Genomic DNA, 17,610 nt, shown 5'->3' with positions numbered 1-17,610 from the left:
CTCATCTAACTGGTGTATCATTAAGTGTCTAATTAAACTGAACAATATGGATGGAGGGTGAAAGAGGCATAGTTGAATTTCCCCCACAACAAAAAACATTATTGTAGCCTATATAACCTACACTCGAATAGCTCAGGATTTCCCAAACATGGTCCTGGGGGTACATTTTGGTTTTTGCCCTAGCACTAAACAGCTCATTCATATATCCAACTCATCATCAAGCTTTGATTATTTGAAGGGGGTCTGGATCAAGTATGGGAGACCCTGATACAGACCTATATGGTGAATGATTCAGAAATCAAAAAACATTGTTATCTGGTATATAACTATATATTTCAAATGTATTATGCAAAATTATTTGTTTTATTCAGTTATATGGTGCAGGGCTACAATAAATAATTGGCTACATAAAAAATAAAAATGTAATTTTATTGATGTGGTAGATCTGATCTCAATGCTTTAGGTCTAATGCCCATTCCATTCAGCTAAAAGAAGAAGAATTGGAGAAGAAGCCACAGTATGTCCTGTATAACAGCGTGGTCTTGGTCTAGCCAGCATTGGCTGAGAATGACACCTAGTGAGCAGAATAAAACGGTTGAAATGTTGGTTGAGTTTTTCCTGGTTCATAGTAGCCTTTTAATCCACCAGGTGGCAGACGTGTGCTGACAACACTGCACTCATAAAAAAATGTCTGTGTTTAAAAATACAATTTTATTTATTTAACCTTCATTTAACTAGGCAAGTCAGTTAAGAACAAATTCTTATTTACAATGACGGCCTACTGTGTAGAGAGGATCAAAACGGTAATGTATCATGGGTAAATTGTGACCGACTGATCTACAAATAAGAATTAGCAGTTATTTATGCTCAGAAAACCAGGTGTTTTAATCAGCATATGCTTACTTCGATTTTTGACTTTACACCGATTAAGATACGGTGTTTAAATTACTATTTACATACGCTGCCTACTGCCATAAATCACTTTAATAATATTTTGTTTAATTATTTGTGTTCATGTAAACGTACTCACTAAAACATACTTACTTCTATTGCCACTTGCGGTATCAGTTCGAGTCGCCGATGGAGCTCAAAACAAATCTTTGAAATGTGGACTCACATTTATTGCGGTATTCTGGTTGGGAAGAAAAATGCAATCATCACTTTAAATTAAGATTAGGGGCTCAAATCCACCCAACCCTCATTTGCAGTGTTTACGCAGTAGGTATTTTTTTTCTTCCAATGATCAAATGAACTCACGGATTGGTATTGGGTAGCCTACTGAATGTGAGGGTCACTAAGGAGTCAAGTAGTAAGGAGTCAAGTACACACATCACGCAAAAATACATTGAGTGGTCAAAACATTAAGAACACCTTCCTAATATTGAGTTTGCCTCAGGACAGCCAATTCGCCGGGGCAAGGACTGACTCCACATGGTCTCGAAAGCGTTCCACAGGTATTACTTGGCCCATGTTGACTCCAATGCTTCCCAACGTTGGGTCAACTTGGCTGGTGGTGGACCATTTCTTGATTCACACTGGAAACTTTTGCGTGGGAAAATCCAGCAGCGTTACTGTCCTTGACACAAACCGGTGCGCCTGGCACCTACCATATCCTGTTCAAAGGCACTTGAATATTTTGTCTTCCCCATTCACCCTCTGAATGGCACACATACACAATCCATGTCTGAAGGCTTTAAAAAAAAATCCTTATTTAACCCGTCTCCCCCCTTTCATCTACACGGAATAAAGTGGATTTATTAACAAGTGACATCAATAAGGGATAATAGTTTTCACCTGGTCAGTCTGTCATGGAAAGGGTATGTGTTCCTAATGTTTTGTACACTCAGTTTATATAGGCACATTCCACTAACCAAAACCATTGTCAAATAAACCGTACAATCAAATTCCACTAACCAAAACCATTGTCACATAAACCGTACAGTCACCTGCTTTTACAGTCATCTTTGACGTGGGACCACACACCAGCACATCGACAAGTGAGTGTATTGCATACCGAACCCCGCCCTTGAGATGACGTAGCGGCATCACGATTTCAATGGTAGAGTTGAACCACTTGGGGCAAAATAGCAAGATTTACTACTGAAAGACCAAAATCACTATTGCAACGAGCTGTCAAAATGAAGACGAGACTTGACCTGTTTCGCTATAACTAAGCGTAAAATGTATGGTTTACGATTTTTTTTTTTTTAATGTTTCTCCATGAAAGTGACTCTTTCATTCTCCAAACGGTAGGCTGGAGAGACCAATACCCCAACCTATTCAGAAAAAAAGTGTTTTTTGTAGATGATATTCGGCGATATGATATCATGCCATTGTTTATTTCCATGTCCTTGCTATAACCGAGCCTATATAAAAGCTGCACTCACACTTGCAATACACAGCTTGTTCATTTTAATATCCTCATGTCATATAATTATCCATGGGCTTTAGAATAAGCCTCATAGCCGGGATAAACGGATTATTCTGAGGTGTTCTGCTTTTTCTAAACCATAGCATGGTCAGTTATTTGAACCATTCCTTCGACTCTACTGACCTATGCTCTCACTCGTCCGCGGTGACGGACTACTCTCATTTGTTCCCTGCCCACTACCCAGCATGCCAGTCGGTGCGCACTGATAAACTGATACTGTCGGTAATATGGCGGCCGTCAGTAAGTACCTGACAGCTAAAAACTCTTCGATAGCTGGCGGAGTCCTACTCGTTTTATACATCCTGAAGCAAAGAAGAAGAAGAGGAGGCAAGTCAAGCGGGTATGTTGCTGGGGGGAAAAAGTATAATCGAATCTCTGTTGTACTTTAATTGTGCGTAGCTAGACTGCCCATGCAAGGGGTTATTGTGTCACAGAACTTGTGGCCAGCAAGCCAAGAAACGTTGTCCCATTTGACGGGTGTAAAGTCTGAAAGTCAGTGAGATGTTGTAGTTGTATAATATCCCAGGTATCTTTGATGGCTGTGCATATCGCATGTTGTAACATTTTAAGTTTGTGTTATTATATCTCTGTCAATGTAAATCTCCATTCTCATTAGCAAACAATAGAGGTCTTTATACCCCGGTGCAGCTGGAATAGTCGCCATGATGTGTATAAACCTTGATTTGCTAATGTTTTTTTTTTCTTCATTTTAATGAGGCATTGACGCCACCGGCAGCCATATTGGTACTCCTCAGATTTGATTGGAAGGACCGCTCCTTCCATCTATAAAGCCCTTCTTTCATCAGCTGATATCTCAAAGTGCTGTACAGAAACCCAGCCTAAAACCCCAAACAGCAAGCAATGCAGGTGTAGAAGCACAGTGGATAGGAAAAACTCCCTAGAAAGGCCAAAACCTTTCCTAGGTTTTGGCCTTTCTAGGGAGTTTTTCCTATCCAGGAGTTTTTCCTATCCAGGAAACTTAGCTCCGTCTTACATCAGAATTAGACGTTCATCCATCTTTCTCAAATGTCAAAGTGTTTAAGGGTAAGTTTAAGTTTCTGAATGGTTAAGGTTTGGGATAGGATTAAAACAAAAATCTCAAAAACAACTTTCTATCACCGGATTCAAACTTTCAATCTTTGGAGTCGGAGGCTGATGCTTACTGCCATCCCCATATCGAATATTGTCTTGTATGACAGGTGTCCTGGCTGGTCCTCCATTGGAAAAAAATGGACTTATACAGTATTTCAATAAAATGATTTAAGGACACAATTATGTGCTTTAAAGTATGCCTTTGTTGTCGTGGGGATGGTAACATAGTACTTTAACAAATGTTTGTATCTTTCTATTTTTAATGTTCAGTTCACATAATATAACTTAAGTATGTAATAAGATGTCTGTAATATACTTTTCAAAAACAAATATAGATGTTGATAAATGCATTTCTAGAACTTTCAGCATTCTTTTTTATTTAGAAGCTGTGGGAGGAGTACCAAAATGGCTGTGCGGTGGTTTCAATACCGCGCCCCCCCAGTCTGTCATCTAGGGTTAAAATCTCGATATATCATTGGCTAATCAGGGCTAATATTTCAACAATGTAACAGAAGTCACTGTTGCTTATTAGCATCTTGCTGCCCTTTGATGTCATTTTTGACCGTTAAAAATAGCACATTCGTTAGAAGTTAAATGCTGTGTCAAGACTCCCATGTGATTTCTTTAAAAAAAAATATATAAAAAATTACATTCAACCTACACACCATTACACTCGATTTATGATGACGATGATGAAACTAAATCAATTTTACCCTTGGTATTGTGTTCATTGCATGATGTTGCACGTGTCTAGTTGGAACATTTGTATCTGACTATGTGCCGTATCTATCGTTTACAGTAAAAAAGGACGCTCAGAACTGGTGTTGAGCAATGAAGTAAGTACACAAGCACACATGCATCCAACAAATGAAAAAAAAAAAATGCTCAACTACATGCCACATTTGTCCCCTGACACCTGCATTTGCTTTGTGAAGGACAAAGCAGCCAAGAAAGACCGTGCTGCGGTGGACTATGTCTTCTTCCTCAGAATCAGTAAGATCATCCGGATCATGGTGCCTCGATGGTTCTGCAAAGAGGTGGGCCTTTTGTGGTTGGGTTGTTTTTGTTACAGACCAATATGGTCACATACAAACAACAAGCTCAGAGGAGTTCCCAGTGGCATTTTATAAGTCCGTTATTATGTAATGTGTATAATATTATTGAAGGGGAAGTTCCACTATTTTTTTTATTTTTATTTTTTACATGTGGCCTTATTTTCATTATGTGGTTGTAGCAGAAAATCGGTTGTCACATTTTGCTGAGTCATCACTTGCGATTGACTACAATGCATTATGACAAGTTCTCCAAGACACTCCTATTACATCAGAATCTCATTCTGGATGTCTCTGCACAAAATGTTAGACTTTTGTTTTCTTCTTCACTGTGCCATAAATTCATGTTTGAATGATGCGGTTTACAACAACAACGACAAAAAATATGGATTTATGAGAGAGGATTTTTTTTTTTTTTTTTCAAGAATTGAGTGCAGAGACATTATACAGAATGAGATTCTGATGGAATTTGAGTTGGTTTGGAGTGTTTTTGGAGAGCTTTACAACCTGCTTAGACACATCTTCATAATGCATTGTAGTCAATGGCAAGTGAGGACTCTAACGAAACAAAATATATATATAAAAAATAATAATGGTTTGGGGATCAACTACATGCACAAAGAGTGAAAATAAGGCCACTTGTAAAAATGGATGAACTTCCACGGTAAGTTGACGTCTAGGCCGATAAAGTTGTGTTCTGTAGCACCACATGATAAGCATTAAACCTTGAAGTAATTAGTCTCTGTGGTAATCGGCCTTGTCTTGTACAGATAGATCTGTGCTCCTTCATTGCGTCACTTTTACGGCCACAACTTATCTCTTCCTCTATGCACGTGTGTCTCAACAGACATTGTAGTTCATTAAGTGTGATCAATTTGCAAACGTTGTTCTAGTGTACATGATTTATAATATTGTCTGAGCTTGTGTGTTGTATAAATAAAAAAAACACCCACAGAGCCCGAACAGACCTGTCATACTGATCAGTTTGTTTGATAAGCCAAGGTCACGATGATATGAAGTCTGTTAGGTGTATCAGAGTTCATCCTCTACTGAATGAACTCTAAAATGACTAGTTGTTAGATGAGGACAGGTCTATTCTACCGGTCATGATTGTTAGATAAGGACAGGTCTATTCTCTATTCTACCGGTCATGTTGTTAGATGACGACAGGTCTATTCTACTAGTCATGTTGTTAGATAAGGACAGGTCTATTCTACCAGTCATGTTGTTAGATGAGGACAGGTCTATTCTACCGGTCATGATTGTTAGATAAGGACAGGTCTATTCTCTATTCTATCGGTCATGTTGTTAGATGAGGACAGGTCTATTCTACCGGTCATGATTGTTAGATAAGGACAGGTCTATTCTCTATTCTATCGGTCATGTTGTTAGATGAGGACAGGTCTATTCTACCAGTCATGTTGTTAGATGAGGACAGGTCTATTCTACCAGTCATGTTGTTAGATGAGGACAGGTCTATTCTACCAGTCATGTTGTTAGATGAGGACAGGTCTATTCTACCAGTCATGTTGTTAGATAAGGACAGGTCTATTCTACCGGTCATGTTGTTAGATAAGGACAGGTCTATTCTCTATTCTACCAGTCGGTTAGATGAGGACAGGTCTATTCTACCTGTCATGTTGTTAGATAAGGACAGGTCTGGTCTACCAGTCAGTTAGATGAGGACAGGTCTATTCTACCAGTCAGTTAGATAAGGACAGGTCTATTCTACATTTGAACTGCCATGTATTAGTCATTCATCTAGTTTGCTCATATTATTTACAATACAAACATGACATTGATTTGCTTAAAGAACTGTCCATTGCATTGTTTAATCTGTGTATTTAATCATGTGATGGGTTTGCTCATCTGGTCTGTTCCCTTCCACTTCTCTATTCCCTCCGTTGTCATCACAGACAGGATACCTCGTCCTCATAGCTGCCATGTTGGTGGCCAGGACATATTGTGATGTCTGGATGATCCAGAATGGAACCATGATTGAAAGGTGAGAATCACTGAGGTAGAATGAAAGCGTTCTCATTCTATGGTTAGAACCCTGACTTGCCATGTGACCTGTGATTCTTCACTATAGCTAGATGACCAATGAGTTTGGTGGATGTGATCGTGTTGAAGGGGGTTAAAATATGATGGTCTGGTCCCCCATACACAGATTCAGCCTGATACTGGACTAAGACGCATGTTCAATGGAGATAATCATTTTTAAAGTGCGCTTTAGTCCAGGATGAGGCTTTTTCCGGGTCTGGGAAACCCAGCCCCAGATCATATCAATGAATTCCTTCGCAGGAAAATCCATGCCTTTCAATCTCCCACAGTGGTATCATTAGCAGAGACGAGATATCAATGTACTACATGACTCTATATGTGTTATTTCATAGTTTTGATGTCTTCACTATTATTTTACAATGTAGAAAATAGTAAAAATAAAGAAAAACCCTGGAATGAGTAGGTTTGTCTAAACTTTTGACTGGTACTGTATGTGCTTGAGTTTAACAGTTTTTTTTTTTCCCATGACCATCATGGCATATGAGTTGGCTGAAGCATAAACAGATCTTACTGAGGCTAGAACCGTTACAGGTGAAATTCATTCATCTGCCAATGTCTTGCCTAGCAGTGTGTCCCATGTCACTGACCCAGTTGGTTCGTTCTTGTGCATGTTTTGGGTCTGCAGCGCAATTATTGGTCGTTCCAACACCGATTTCAAGAACTACTTGTTCAACTTTTGCAAAGTCATGCCACTTGTAAGTGTGTTTTTTTTGGGGGGGGGGTATTTCATTGCATCCAACAATTGACTCTATTTTTCTAGATGTCTGTGGTTCTGTTTTGCCTCTGATATATAAATGTCATATTACAGTAGTTGGTTAGTTGTACAGCGACGACTCCCGTCGACTTTCTTATTTTGTTGTAAATTCTCAGAGGTCGTCTGATATTATTATTATTATTATTATTATTATTATTATTAGCATAATTATTAGCATAATAATATTGACTGTATATTATTCGTATCCTCCCTTAATACTGTAACTCATCACTTCCTAATATCATTTAGCAATAACCAGATAATAGGATCGATCATACATTGCCTGGATAACTGGAGAATATTCTGTTTGTTATATGTACGTTTTTACAGAATGTATCTCGTCCTCTATACAATTGGTGTTTAATTTTCTCTGCATGCCTTTGTATTCAACTGTCTCTTTGCCCGTGGGATTGAACAAATCCAGATTTCATCTGTGTTTGGACAGTATACTAAGGTTGTGTTTTGATGAAGAGCTGATGTTAAAGTGTATGTTTTGTTGACTGACAGATTGCATTGGTGAATAACTTCTTGAAGCTGGGTCTCAATGAGCTGAAGCTGAGGTTCAGAGTGAGGCTAACCAAACACCTCTACGACGAGTACCTCAAGTAAGCGCTGTGTACAAGCCTACCGCGCTGTCTACTGTCTGTATACCCTACTGTCTGTATACCCTACTGTCTGTATACTGCACTGTCTACCGCGCTGTCTACTGTCTGTATACCCTACTGTCTACTGCGCTTTCTACTGTCTGCATACCCTACTGTCTACCGCGCTGTCTGTCTATGGCACTATCTTCTGTCTACTGCCTCTTCTCATAACCTTACATTCCCATAGTCAGTCTACTGTGCATTCCCATAGTCAGTCTCTGCAATTGAACTCACTCAAAATGTGTGTCATCCCCAGAGGATACACGTACTACAAAATGGGCAACCTGGATAACCGTATCGCTAACGCTGACCAGCTGCTGACTCAGGACGTAGAGAGGTTCTGTAACAGCGTGGTGGACCTCTACTCCAACCTCAGCAAGGTACTGTAGTCTACAACCTAAACTATCATGCTGACTACTGTTTGTTTAAGACCCGAAGTATACATTCTTGTCTATATCTTCTCGTGTGTGGTTCCAAGGTGTATGTTTAGGAATTTGTATGGTTGTTGTAGTACACCTTAGTCTATCATTAACTTGTTGTGTAAATCGTGATATTGCTGTTATTTGTTTGTATTATTGATCCCCATTGGTTCCTGCCACGGTAGCAGCTACTCTTCCTGGAGTCCAGCAAAAATGAAGGCAGTTTATACAATTTGACAATACATTGACAGATTTCGCAACACACTGTGTGCCCTCGGGCCCCCTACTCCACCAGGGAGGTCTGTCTACATGTTAACACTACTGCATATCCCCTTTAGCCTCTCTTGGACATTGGACTGTACATCTTCAAGCTGACGTCTGCCATCGGTGCCCAGGTGAATACGAATTCCGATTCCAGAAGCAACCAATAGATTCCATTCGGGTTTTTAGAATGTACTGAAATATATTCTGTATGTGACGTCACCGTTTCCCCTCAGGGCCCAGCGAGTATGATGACCTACCTGCTGGTCTCAGGCCTGTTCCTGACCAGACTACGACGGCCCATCGGTAAGATGACGGTGACAGAGCAGCGCTACGAGGGAGAGTACCGATATGTCAACTCACGACTCATCACCAACAGGTGTGAAGGCCTGGATCTGAGTACATCATGGGTTGGCAATAGAGTGCTTTTAAAAAAAATAAAAAATAATTAAAACTTGTTAAATCACCCCTGTCGTGGTGTTTTTAAAAAAGAGAACTAAATGATGATTAACGTGTTATGTTTTGTCGTAGTGAGGAGATTGCCTTCTACAACGGGAACATGAGAGAGAAACAGACGATTCACTCAACATTTAAGAAACTGGTGAGTTACCGTTAGTCCTGTGTGCCAGTCCGAGGTACATTAAAGATCTGTCTTCACTTCTGTCTAAACAGACAAACTGCTGATTTTGTGAGTTTAAAAGTGTTTTAATAATGCCGTGATGTCTTCTGTCTAAACGGACAAACTGCTGATTTTGTGAGTTTAAAAGTGTTTTAATAATGCCGTGATGTCTTCTGTCTAAACGGACAAACTGCTGATTTTGTGAGTTTAAAAGTGTTTTAATAATGCCGTGATGTCTTCTGTCTAAACAGACAAACTGCTGATTTTGTGAGTTTAAAAGTGTTTTAATAATGCCGTGATGTCTTCTGTCTTCTCAGGTCGACCATTTGCACAAGTTTATCTTCTTCCGCTTCTCCATGGGCTTCGTGGACAGCCTGATCGCAAAGTGTAAGATCTGATGTTTTAAACCCTACAGATGAATATGGTGATATCGTCAGTTACATAGCCAGAGAGAGATCTGTAAATGGCGGCCAGTTGATTTCTGCACTTCTCCCACTTGCCGCTGTCCAGCCGCCACATTTTTATCGTTGCTTGGCCAGGCGAACATAAAATAACATTGTTCATTGCATCACCTCCTATACTAAACCAGTGCTTGGGTCTCTTCCTTCCCTCAGACATAGCCACTGTGGTGGGCTACCTGGTGGTGAGTCGGCCCTTCCTCAACCTCGCCGACCCCCGCCACATGAACAGCAGCCAACCTGAGTTGCTGGAGGACTATTACCAGAGTGGCAGGATGCTACTGAGGATGTCCCAGGCTCTGGGAAGGATCGTACTGGCTGGTAGAGAGATGACCAGGCTCTCTGGGTGAGACTTCTCTCTTCCCAATACACTATGATCCAATCACATATTCAATTGAATTTGATTCTAATTCAAAGTAGTAGCCTGTTCTAGACATAGACCACTAAACTGCCTTATCTTTCCATGACCACTTCATTCTTCTATCGGTGCTTTCCAAGCTTTCACACCATAGTGCTTGGGTAGGAGGTGTTCTGAGCTAGGCTGGTCTCCCTCCTTCTCCCAGGTTCACCATGCGTATCACTGAGCTCATGAAGGTCCTGAAGGAACTGAACTCTGGGAAGTACGAACGCACCATGGTCTCTCATCAGGACAAGGAATCAGAAGCCGTAGAAAGAGTCCCTCTTGTCCCGGGCAGCGGACAGATCATCAACGTTGACCACATCATCAAGTATGTGTGACAAAGCCTCTCTGCATTTCTGTACATGATATTGGCTGCATAAAATCTCTTTTTAATATGTTACCCTCACTGAAGTTGTCCACGGCCAAGGGGTTTTCTGAGGAGGAGTGGTCAGTAAGAGCAGTGTCTTTGACTGTTTTGGTGCTGCAGGTTTGAACACACACCACTGGCAACACCCAATGGAGATATCCTGATCAAGGACCTGACCTTTGAAGTAGGCATCTCTTTCTTTTCTCTATGCTGGATAAGTCTCACTGAGAACATCTGGTTAGGACAATAAGACCTGTGTGTTATCAAGATCAAGTTAAAACTAACATGACAGTGGAGTGCCTCTCTAATGAATGTGTGTCACTCGTTTAGTCATTCAGTCAGTTTGACATAAATATATATATTTTTTTTGTATTTTAAAGTCGGGAATGTTCAAACCACTTGGATTTTAATGAGTGATGTTGACGTTCAAAGTTTGAAGGGTCACGCTGGATGTTACAATGAGGTTATTCTCTCTCTCTCTCTTTACCCCCCCAGGTGAGGTCTGGCACCAACGTGTTAGTGTGTGGGCCCAATGGCTGTGGCAAGAGTTCACTCTTCAGAGTCCTGGGAGAGGTGATGAATGTTCAGTTTTATGTTCTATTGATATGCCTGTGAGCGATGGAAGTACTGCAACAAAATCTATTATTTGCGTTGACGTAACTTAAGAGTGATAAGCCCTGGAGATAACATTCGGTGTGTTTCTCCATAGCTCTGGCCTCTGTTCGGAGGACGGCTGACCAAGCCTGAGAGAGGGAAGCTCTTCTATGTTCCTCAGGTAACTAAATGGACACCATGAGTATTTTATATGACCAATTAGGGATGTAACGTATTTGTACCTAACCGTTTGGTATGGAACCTCGGGTTTGGTCCGCACTGTAAACCCAACTGCGTTGTAGGCCTATTTGAGTTGAGTAAAACCGTGCCGGGAGAAACATTTTTCAAGCTTTACCGTTAAAACAACATGATCAAAATTCAAATATTAACTGGCACAGTTCAAACTGTCCTTTTTGTGAGGAGCAGCCGGGAAGTACCTCTGTACTATGGTGGGTGTGGTGGGACATTTTTAGGAACATTTTGTCTTCCCAGTAGGTTACAACCGCGATGGGAAAGAGAGTTGTGGATTTTTTTATTTTTTTTATTTTACCTTTATTTAACCAGGCAAGTCAGTTAAGAACAAATTCTTATTTTCAATGACGGCCTAGGAACAGTGGGTTAACTGCCTTGTTCAGGGGCAGAACGACAGATTTGTACCTTGTCAGCTCGGGGGTTTGAACTTGCAACCTTCCGGTTACTAGTCCAACACTCTAACCACTAGGCTACCCTGCCGCCCCATCTTAAACGTTGACAGTATGTCTCAAACGCTCCAAAAGAAAAGCCAATGCAGCTGCCAACGCCACCAATATGTTGACACATTTTACACCGACATCAGCCCAGTATACCAGAGCGAGACGTAAACACCAATAAACAACAACACAACAACGTCGTCTCCCTCTGCGTTCAAGCAGCCCTTTTCTAACCGGCAGCTGATTCTAACCGGGCCAAAGAAATTACAAGAATGATAGATGGGCTATGTTTTTATATATTTTTTTTACAGTCTTTGGGTTTATAGCCGCGGATCTGCGGCCATTCTCGGTGGTTGAGAATACGGGATTTTTCAGCACCTCGTGAAAGAGACTCACTCATTTCAGTAAACGGGTAGTACCCACTATATAAGCAAGCCAAAGTTTTCAATGAATTGGCTAATGCACCTTGTGTTACACTTAAGTGCTACCGACACGGCCCCCCCGTTTATGAGAGTCACAAATATGAATCTGGCACTGAAGAAGGCGGTGTCATGGTGCGTTCCTAAACCAAGTGGGAAGTGGGAATTTACCACATGCTACTGGGAAAAATCCACTTGAATGGCCCTCCGACTGGTAGTTACTAGTGGGGAAACTCGTCAGTCATCCTGAGCACGCACTTCTCCACACATGGTGACCTCTGACATCACCTACTAAGGAAATGGTCCCTATAACAGCATTTTCGGGCAGTTAAATGCAACAACACAATATTTATTAAAAAAAGCAATCTATTAAATAGCATTTTGAACACTATCGTTTGTTTATGAGCCTGACAACTGTACTTTTAGTTTATGGTTGACACAACTTGTTGGCCATTGGCCAATCGCCGTTCTTCAACTAGTTCAATCGCATGAATGCATCCAACTAGTATTTACGACTTCACAACTGGTAAATTCCCACCGCCCACATAGTTATGAACGCATCATCAGAGTGAAAACTTGAGAAGCCCAAAATAACAATCCTGTCACAACAGACAATGGAAGGAACGCTGAACGTTGTGAACGCTGAACGTTGTGAATGGCATTTCATTCCCCTGCTGCACTGAAACCGAACCGTTGCCCCAAAAACTTAATGCATGCCGAACCGTGGGTTTGGTGAACCATTACACCCCTATTACCGTATTCTATTCCATGTTTTGGCAAATTGTAAATTGACAGCCAACTCTAGTCTGTCTGTTTTCATCTCATTGTAGAGATCCTCCATGACCTCTGACCTCTTCCATCTTATTGTACAGACCCAACATGACCTTTGACTTATTGAATCCTATTATAGAGACCGTATATGACCCTTGGCACCCTGAGGGATCAGGTGATTTACCCTGACACCTATGAGGAACAGAAGAGAAAAGGAATCTCTGACCAGGTGTTAAAGGAGTACCTGGACAATGTCCAGCTGGGTCACATCCTGGACAGGGAGGGGACCTGGGACACCGTACAGGACTGGATGGACGTCCTCAGTGGAGGAGAGAAGCAAAGGATGGCGGTAAGACGGATGAGAGGAATACTTCCTGAATGGAATAGTTTTTATTAGAAATAAATAAAAAAAATACAATCAAAATGGTTTCTCATACCTCATTGGAGATACTTCACCATCTATTAGTTCACCCACTCCTATCGTCACGTTATCACCGAGTGACACCATACTGGCCTTCTAAAAACTAGGTATTTAGGGTATATGAACAATGTTTTATAGGATGTGACATACTGAAAATGTAGGCAGAGCCTAACGTGTTGCTTATTGCATTAGATTAAACTAAATACTACCATTTAGTACTCAGTATGTACACTGAAAAAATATATAAACACATGACCTGAAATAAAATATCCCAGAAATGTTCCATGAGCACAAAAAAAAAGCTTATTTTTTGTAAAATGTTGTGCACAAATTTGTTTTACATCCCTGTTAGTGAGCATTTCTCCTTTGCCAAGATAATCCATCCACCTGACAGGTGTGGTATATCAAGAAGCTGATTAAACAGCATGATCATTACACAGGTGCACCTTGTGCTGGGGGGACAATAAAAGGCCACTTTAAAATGTGCAGTTTTGGCCCAGGCTCTGTCGCAGCCGGCCGCGACCGGGAGGTCCGTGGGGCGATGCACAATTGACCTAGCGTCGCCCGGGTTAGGGAGGGTTTGACCGGTAGGGATGTCCTTGTCTCATCGCGCACCAGCGACTCCTGTGGCGGGCCGGGCGCAGTGCACGCTAACCAAGGTACCCAGGTGCACGGTGTTTCCTCCGACACATTGGTGCGGCTGGCTTCCGGGTTGGAGGCGCGCTGTGTTAAGAAGCAGTGCGGTTGGGTTGTGTTTCGGAGGACGCGTGGCTTTCAACCTTCGTCTCTCCCGAGCCCGTACGGGAGTTGTAGCGATGAGACAAGATAGTAGCTACTAACAATTGGATACCACAAAATTGGGGAGAAGAGGGGGGTAAAATGTGTGTGTATATGTGTGTGTGTGTATATATATATATACACACACACACACACACACACACGTGCAGTTTTGTCACACAATGCCACAGATGTCACAAGTTTTGAGGGCGCATGCAATTGGCACACTGACTGCAAGAATGTCCATAAGAGCTGTTGCCATATAATTGAATGTTCATTTCTCTACCATATGCCGCCTCCAACGGCATTTTAGAGAATTTGGCAGTACATCCAACCGGCCTCGCAACCACAGACCACGTGTGTGGCATTGTGTGGGCGAACGGTTTGCTGATGTCATTGTTGTGAACAGAGAGCCCCATTGCAGGGTTATGGTATGGGCAGGCATAAGCTATGGACAACGAACACAATTGCATTTTATCGATGGCAATTTGAATGCACAGAGATACCATGATGAGATCCTGAGGCCCATTTATTTAATTTTTTTAATGTATCTGTGACCGACAGATGCATATCTGTATTCCCAGTCATGTGAAATCCATAGATTAGGGCCTTATTTGTTTATTTCAATTGAACGATTTCCTCATATGAACTGTAACTCAGTAAAATCTTTGAAATTGTTGCTTTTTATTTTTTGTTCAGTGTAGTTTTAGTAATGTAGTATGCAAGACCGATTTGGGACACAGCCATTTTTGACTTGGTTTGGTCTGCTTCACGTGTGTCTGTAGATGGCTCGGTTGTTCTACCACAAGCCCCAGTTTGCAATCCTGGATGAGTGCACCAGTGCTGTGAGCGTTGATGTGGAGGACTTCATCTACAGCCACTGCAGAACGGTACGGACACCACTCCAGCCTTTTTAGCCCGGACTCGTAGCATGTACTGCTATATATGTCTGAGTGTTTTACTTCTAAATCTGTCTTTTTATAATTCTCCAGTTTTGAATAAACAATAATATATGTTATGTACAAGTGGTGTGTGTGGTTGTCTAGCTGCTTATGCCTGGTCTGTTTTCAATAGGTTGGCATCAGTCTGTTCACCGTCTCTCACAGGAAGTCTTTGTGGAAACATCACGAGGTAAGATTGCAACCTTTTCGGGAAACACTGGGGGGAGTTTGTGGCTACTGATGTGTCCGTATACTGTTGGGAATGCTCTGGGAGATTACTGTGGGGGACTCCTTCTGGCAGTTTTTAAAATATGTATATTTTGTTGAATTTGTGTCATGTAAAGCAAGGGTTTATTTAAGTTGCTCTGGTGTAACCCCAAACCCAAATCCTGTTTGGGTGAACTGAGACTGAGCTTTGTTTTTTCCAGTACTACCTTCACATGGACGGGAGAGGGAACTACGACTTCAAACCCATCACTGAGGAGACCATTGAGTTTGGCTCCTAGACAAACAACACAACCACACACACCATAATTTGCCCTAGAAAAAGTTGCTCACTAATTCTGCACTTAAAACCAAGTTTTTGAAGTAACCCTGTTTTTTTTGTTTTCTTTTTGACAAATCCGTATTTAAAAGCATCTTGTTAGTCACGTGATTGTATATAACTTGTCATTTATGGTCCAAATTGGTCCAAACTCATGCAGATTACGGAATGGGCTAATCCCAATCCAGATGAATTATGTTTGTGTTATACAACTGTGAACTGAATCATGCTTCATAATGATTAAGATGAGTTAGCCCCTACAGAGGACTCTAATCTGATGAATTAACACAGGGAGTTGGAGACCCAGGTGATGGTTTAGTGGTCTTTTAAACAAGTCACTGAGGGCAGGTAACAGTATAAACTGCTATCTTGTCTTTTGTTTTTTTAAGGTATATGTATAATATGCAAATGAAGCTGCTTGTTTCCTCTGCTGGGGTGAAATCCTTCCATGTGCTTTCCTAGCCTGGTCCCTGATGTTTGTACTGTCTGTGACCAGGCTAGTCCTATGCCTTTTCGTATAGTGGTCCCTGATCTTTGTACTGTCTGGGACCAGGCTAGTCCATCTAGGCCTTTCCTAGCCTGGTCGCTGATATGTTTGTACTGTCTAGGACCTGGCTAGTCCATCTAGGCCTTTCCTAGCCTGGTCCCTGATGTTTGTACTGTCTGGGACCAGGCTCGTCCTATGCCTTTTCGTATAGTGGTCCCTGATGTTTGTACTGTCTGGGACCAGGCTCGTCCTATGCCTTTTCGTATAGTGGTCCCTGATGTTTGTACTGTCTGGGACCAGGCTCGTCCTATGCCTTTTCGTATAGTGGTCCCTGATGTTTGTACTGTCTGGGACCAGGCTAGTACTATGCCTTTCGTAGCCTGGTCCCATGATTTGATTGTACTGTCTAGGACCAGGCTAGTCCTCCTAGGCCTTGGGTTATGAAGCCTGACCTACTGTAGAGTAAAGAGGAAGTGTTGCCTGAAGCTGGAGAATCCCTGTCCCCAGGTGCTTCCTCTGTGGCTTTTTCTCCGTTTTTTTTTTTTTCAGCGTGTTCTCACCTCCCTCTGAAAACGCAGTGAAAGAGAAGGTCTGAGGAGAGAAGCCTTGGGTTTTCTCCAATGTACTTTGAGAAAGAGATGAGGAAAGGGCTGATGAGAGGAGCCCGGTGTGTGTTCGAGGAAGGGACCGAGCAAGGCTCTGAATCACTCACATTTACAAATCATCGATCACAAATAAGTTTCTGCACAGCACTCGGTTGAATCCCCTGGACCAGGTTTTCTGTCTCCTGTCTTAAGCATTTACGTACATAATCAGTCATTCTCTCCAGCTGCTTGTAGCAGTATGTGGACTTGGCACTAGATGACAAATCGACTGATCTATGAGAATTATGTGACTTGTTGTTCTTCCTTGGATCAGAGTGGTGCTGTTGATCTGCAGACACCCAGAAGGCTTCCTCCCCGACCACAACAGTAACCACTACTATAATATACTGACTGTAGTAATGGTGTTCGTCTTTTTTTTTGTTTTTGTTTTGTGAACTGTAAAGAAACAGGCTCTGTAGAACTCCTGGTTATATGAGAGAGAGACTGTAATATAGTGATTTGACTCTTAAAAAAAAGTGCATGCACCTGCAATAAACTGTATCAACAATGCATTTTCATTAAAACAGAGAGACTGGAGTGTGTTGTTATCACAGGAACAGGGACTCTTTCAGTTGCCAAATGCTGTTGAACGTTGCAGATGGAAATGCTTTAAATTGAGCCAACATAATTCCTGGTTCTAGTTGTCAGATAGGCATGTTCTACATGACATATTTCTATCTGGAAAGTTCCAAAATGTTATATCCTGCTGACAGTGTTTAGTGGACTTCTGTTTTTTATGTCCTTTTTTAAAAAATCTCTAAA

The 17,610-nt window shown here is 41.6% G+C and overlaps 1 protein-coding gene across 1 annotated transcript; it reads left to right on the top strand.

The window, feature by feature from the left end:
* Window positions 1-1,960: 1,960 nt before the first annotated feature.
* Window positions 1,961-17,385, top strand: LOC110489540 (ATP-binding cassette sub-family D member 3). The gene is made up of 20 exons (XM_021562260.3): window positions 1,961-2,771; window positions 4,323-4,359; window positions 4,459-4,560; window positions 6,492-6,580; window positions 7,265-7,334; window positions 7,901-7,998; window positions 8,294-8,417; window positions 8,795-8,851; window positions 8,954-9,096; window positions 9,249-9,318; window positions 9,654-9,723; window positions 9,951-10,140; window positions 10,358-10,522; window positions 10,682-10,745; window positions 11,057-11,134; window positions 11,271-11,336; window positions 13,174-13,383; window positions 15,018-15,122; window positions 15,307-15,363; window positions 15,602-17,385. Exons 1-20 carry the CDS (start codon window positions 2,659-2,661, stop codon window positions 15,677-15,679), a joined length of 1,986 nt encoding a protein of 661 aa, XP_021417935.3. The 5' UTR covers window positions 1,961-2,658; the 3' UTR covers window positions 15,680-17,385.
* Window positions 17,386-17,610: the final 225 nt, after the last annotated feature.

Source organism: Oncorhynchus mykiss, chromosome 15 (genome assembly GCF_057628025.1).
Source record: "Oncorhynchus mykiss isolate SJ-2025 chromosome 15, ASM5762802v1, whole genome shotgun sequence".
NCBI lineage: Eukaryota > Metazoa > Chordata > Actinopteri > Salmoniformes > Salmonidae > Oncorhynchus > Oncorhynchus mykiss.
The sequence above is the reverse complement of the archived record's forward strand: the minus strand, read 5'-3'. Positions and strand labels throughout refer to the sequence as shown.

Coding starts and splice junctions, on each gene's coding strand:
- LOC110489540 (XM_021562260.3), top strand. CDS start 2,659: ATGGCGGCCGTCAGTAAGTACCTGACAGCTAAAAACTCTTCGATAGCT. Junction 4,360..4,458: donor AACTGGTGTTGAGCAATGAA/GTAAGTACACAA, acceptor TGCTTTGTGAAG/GACAAAGCAGCCAAGAAAGA. Junction 11,337..13,173: donor AGCTCTTCTATGTTCCTCAG/GTAACTAAATGG, acceptor ATCCTATTATAG/AGACCGTATATGACCCTTGG.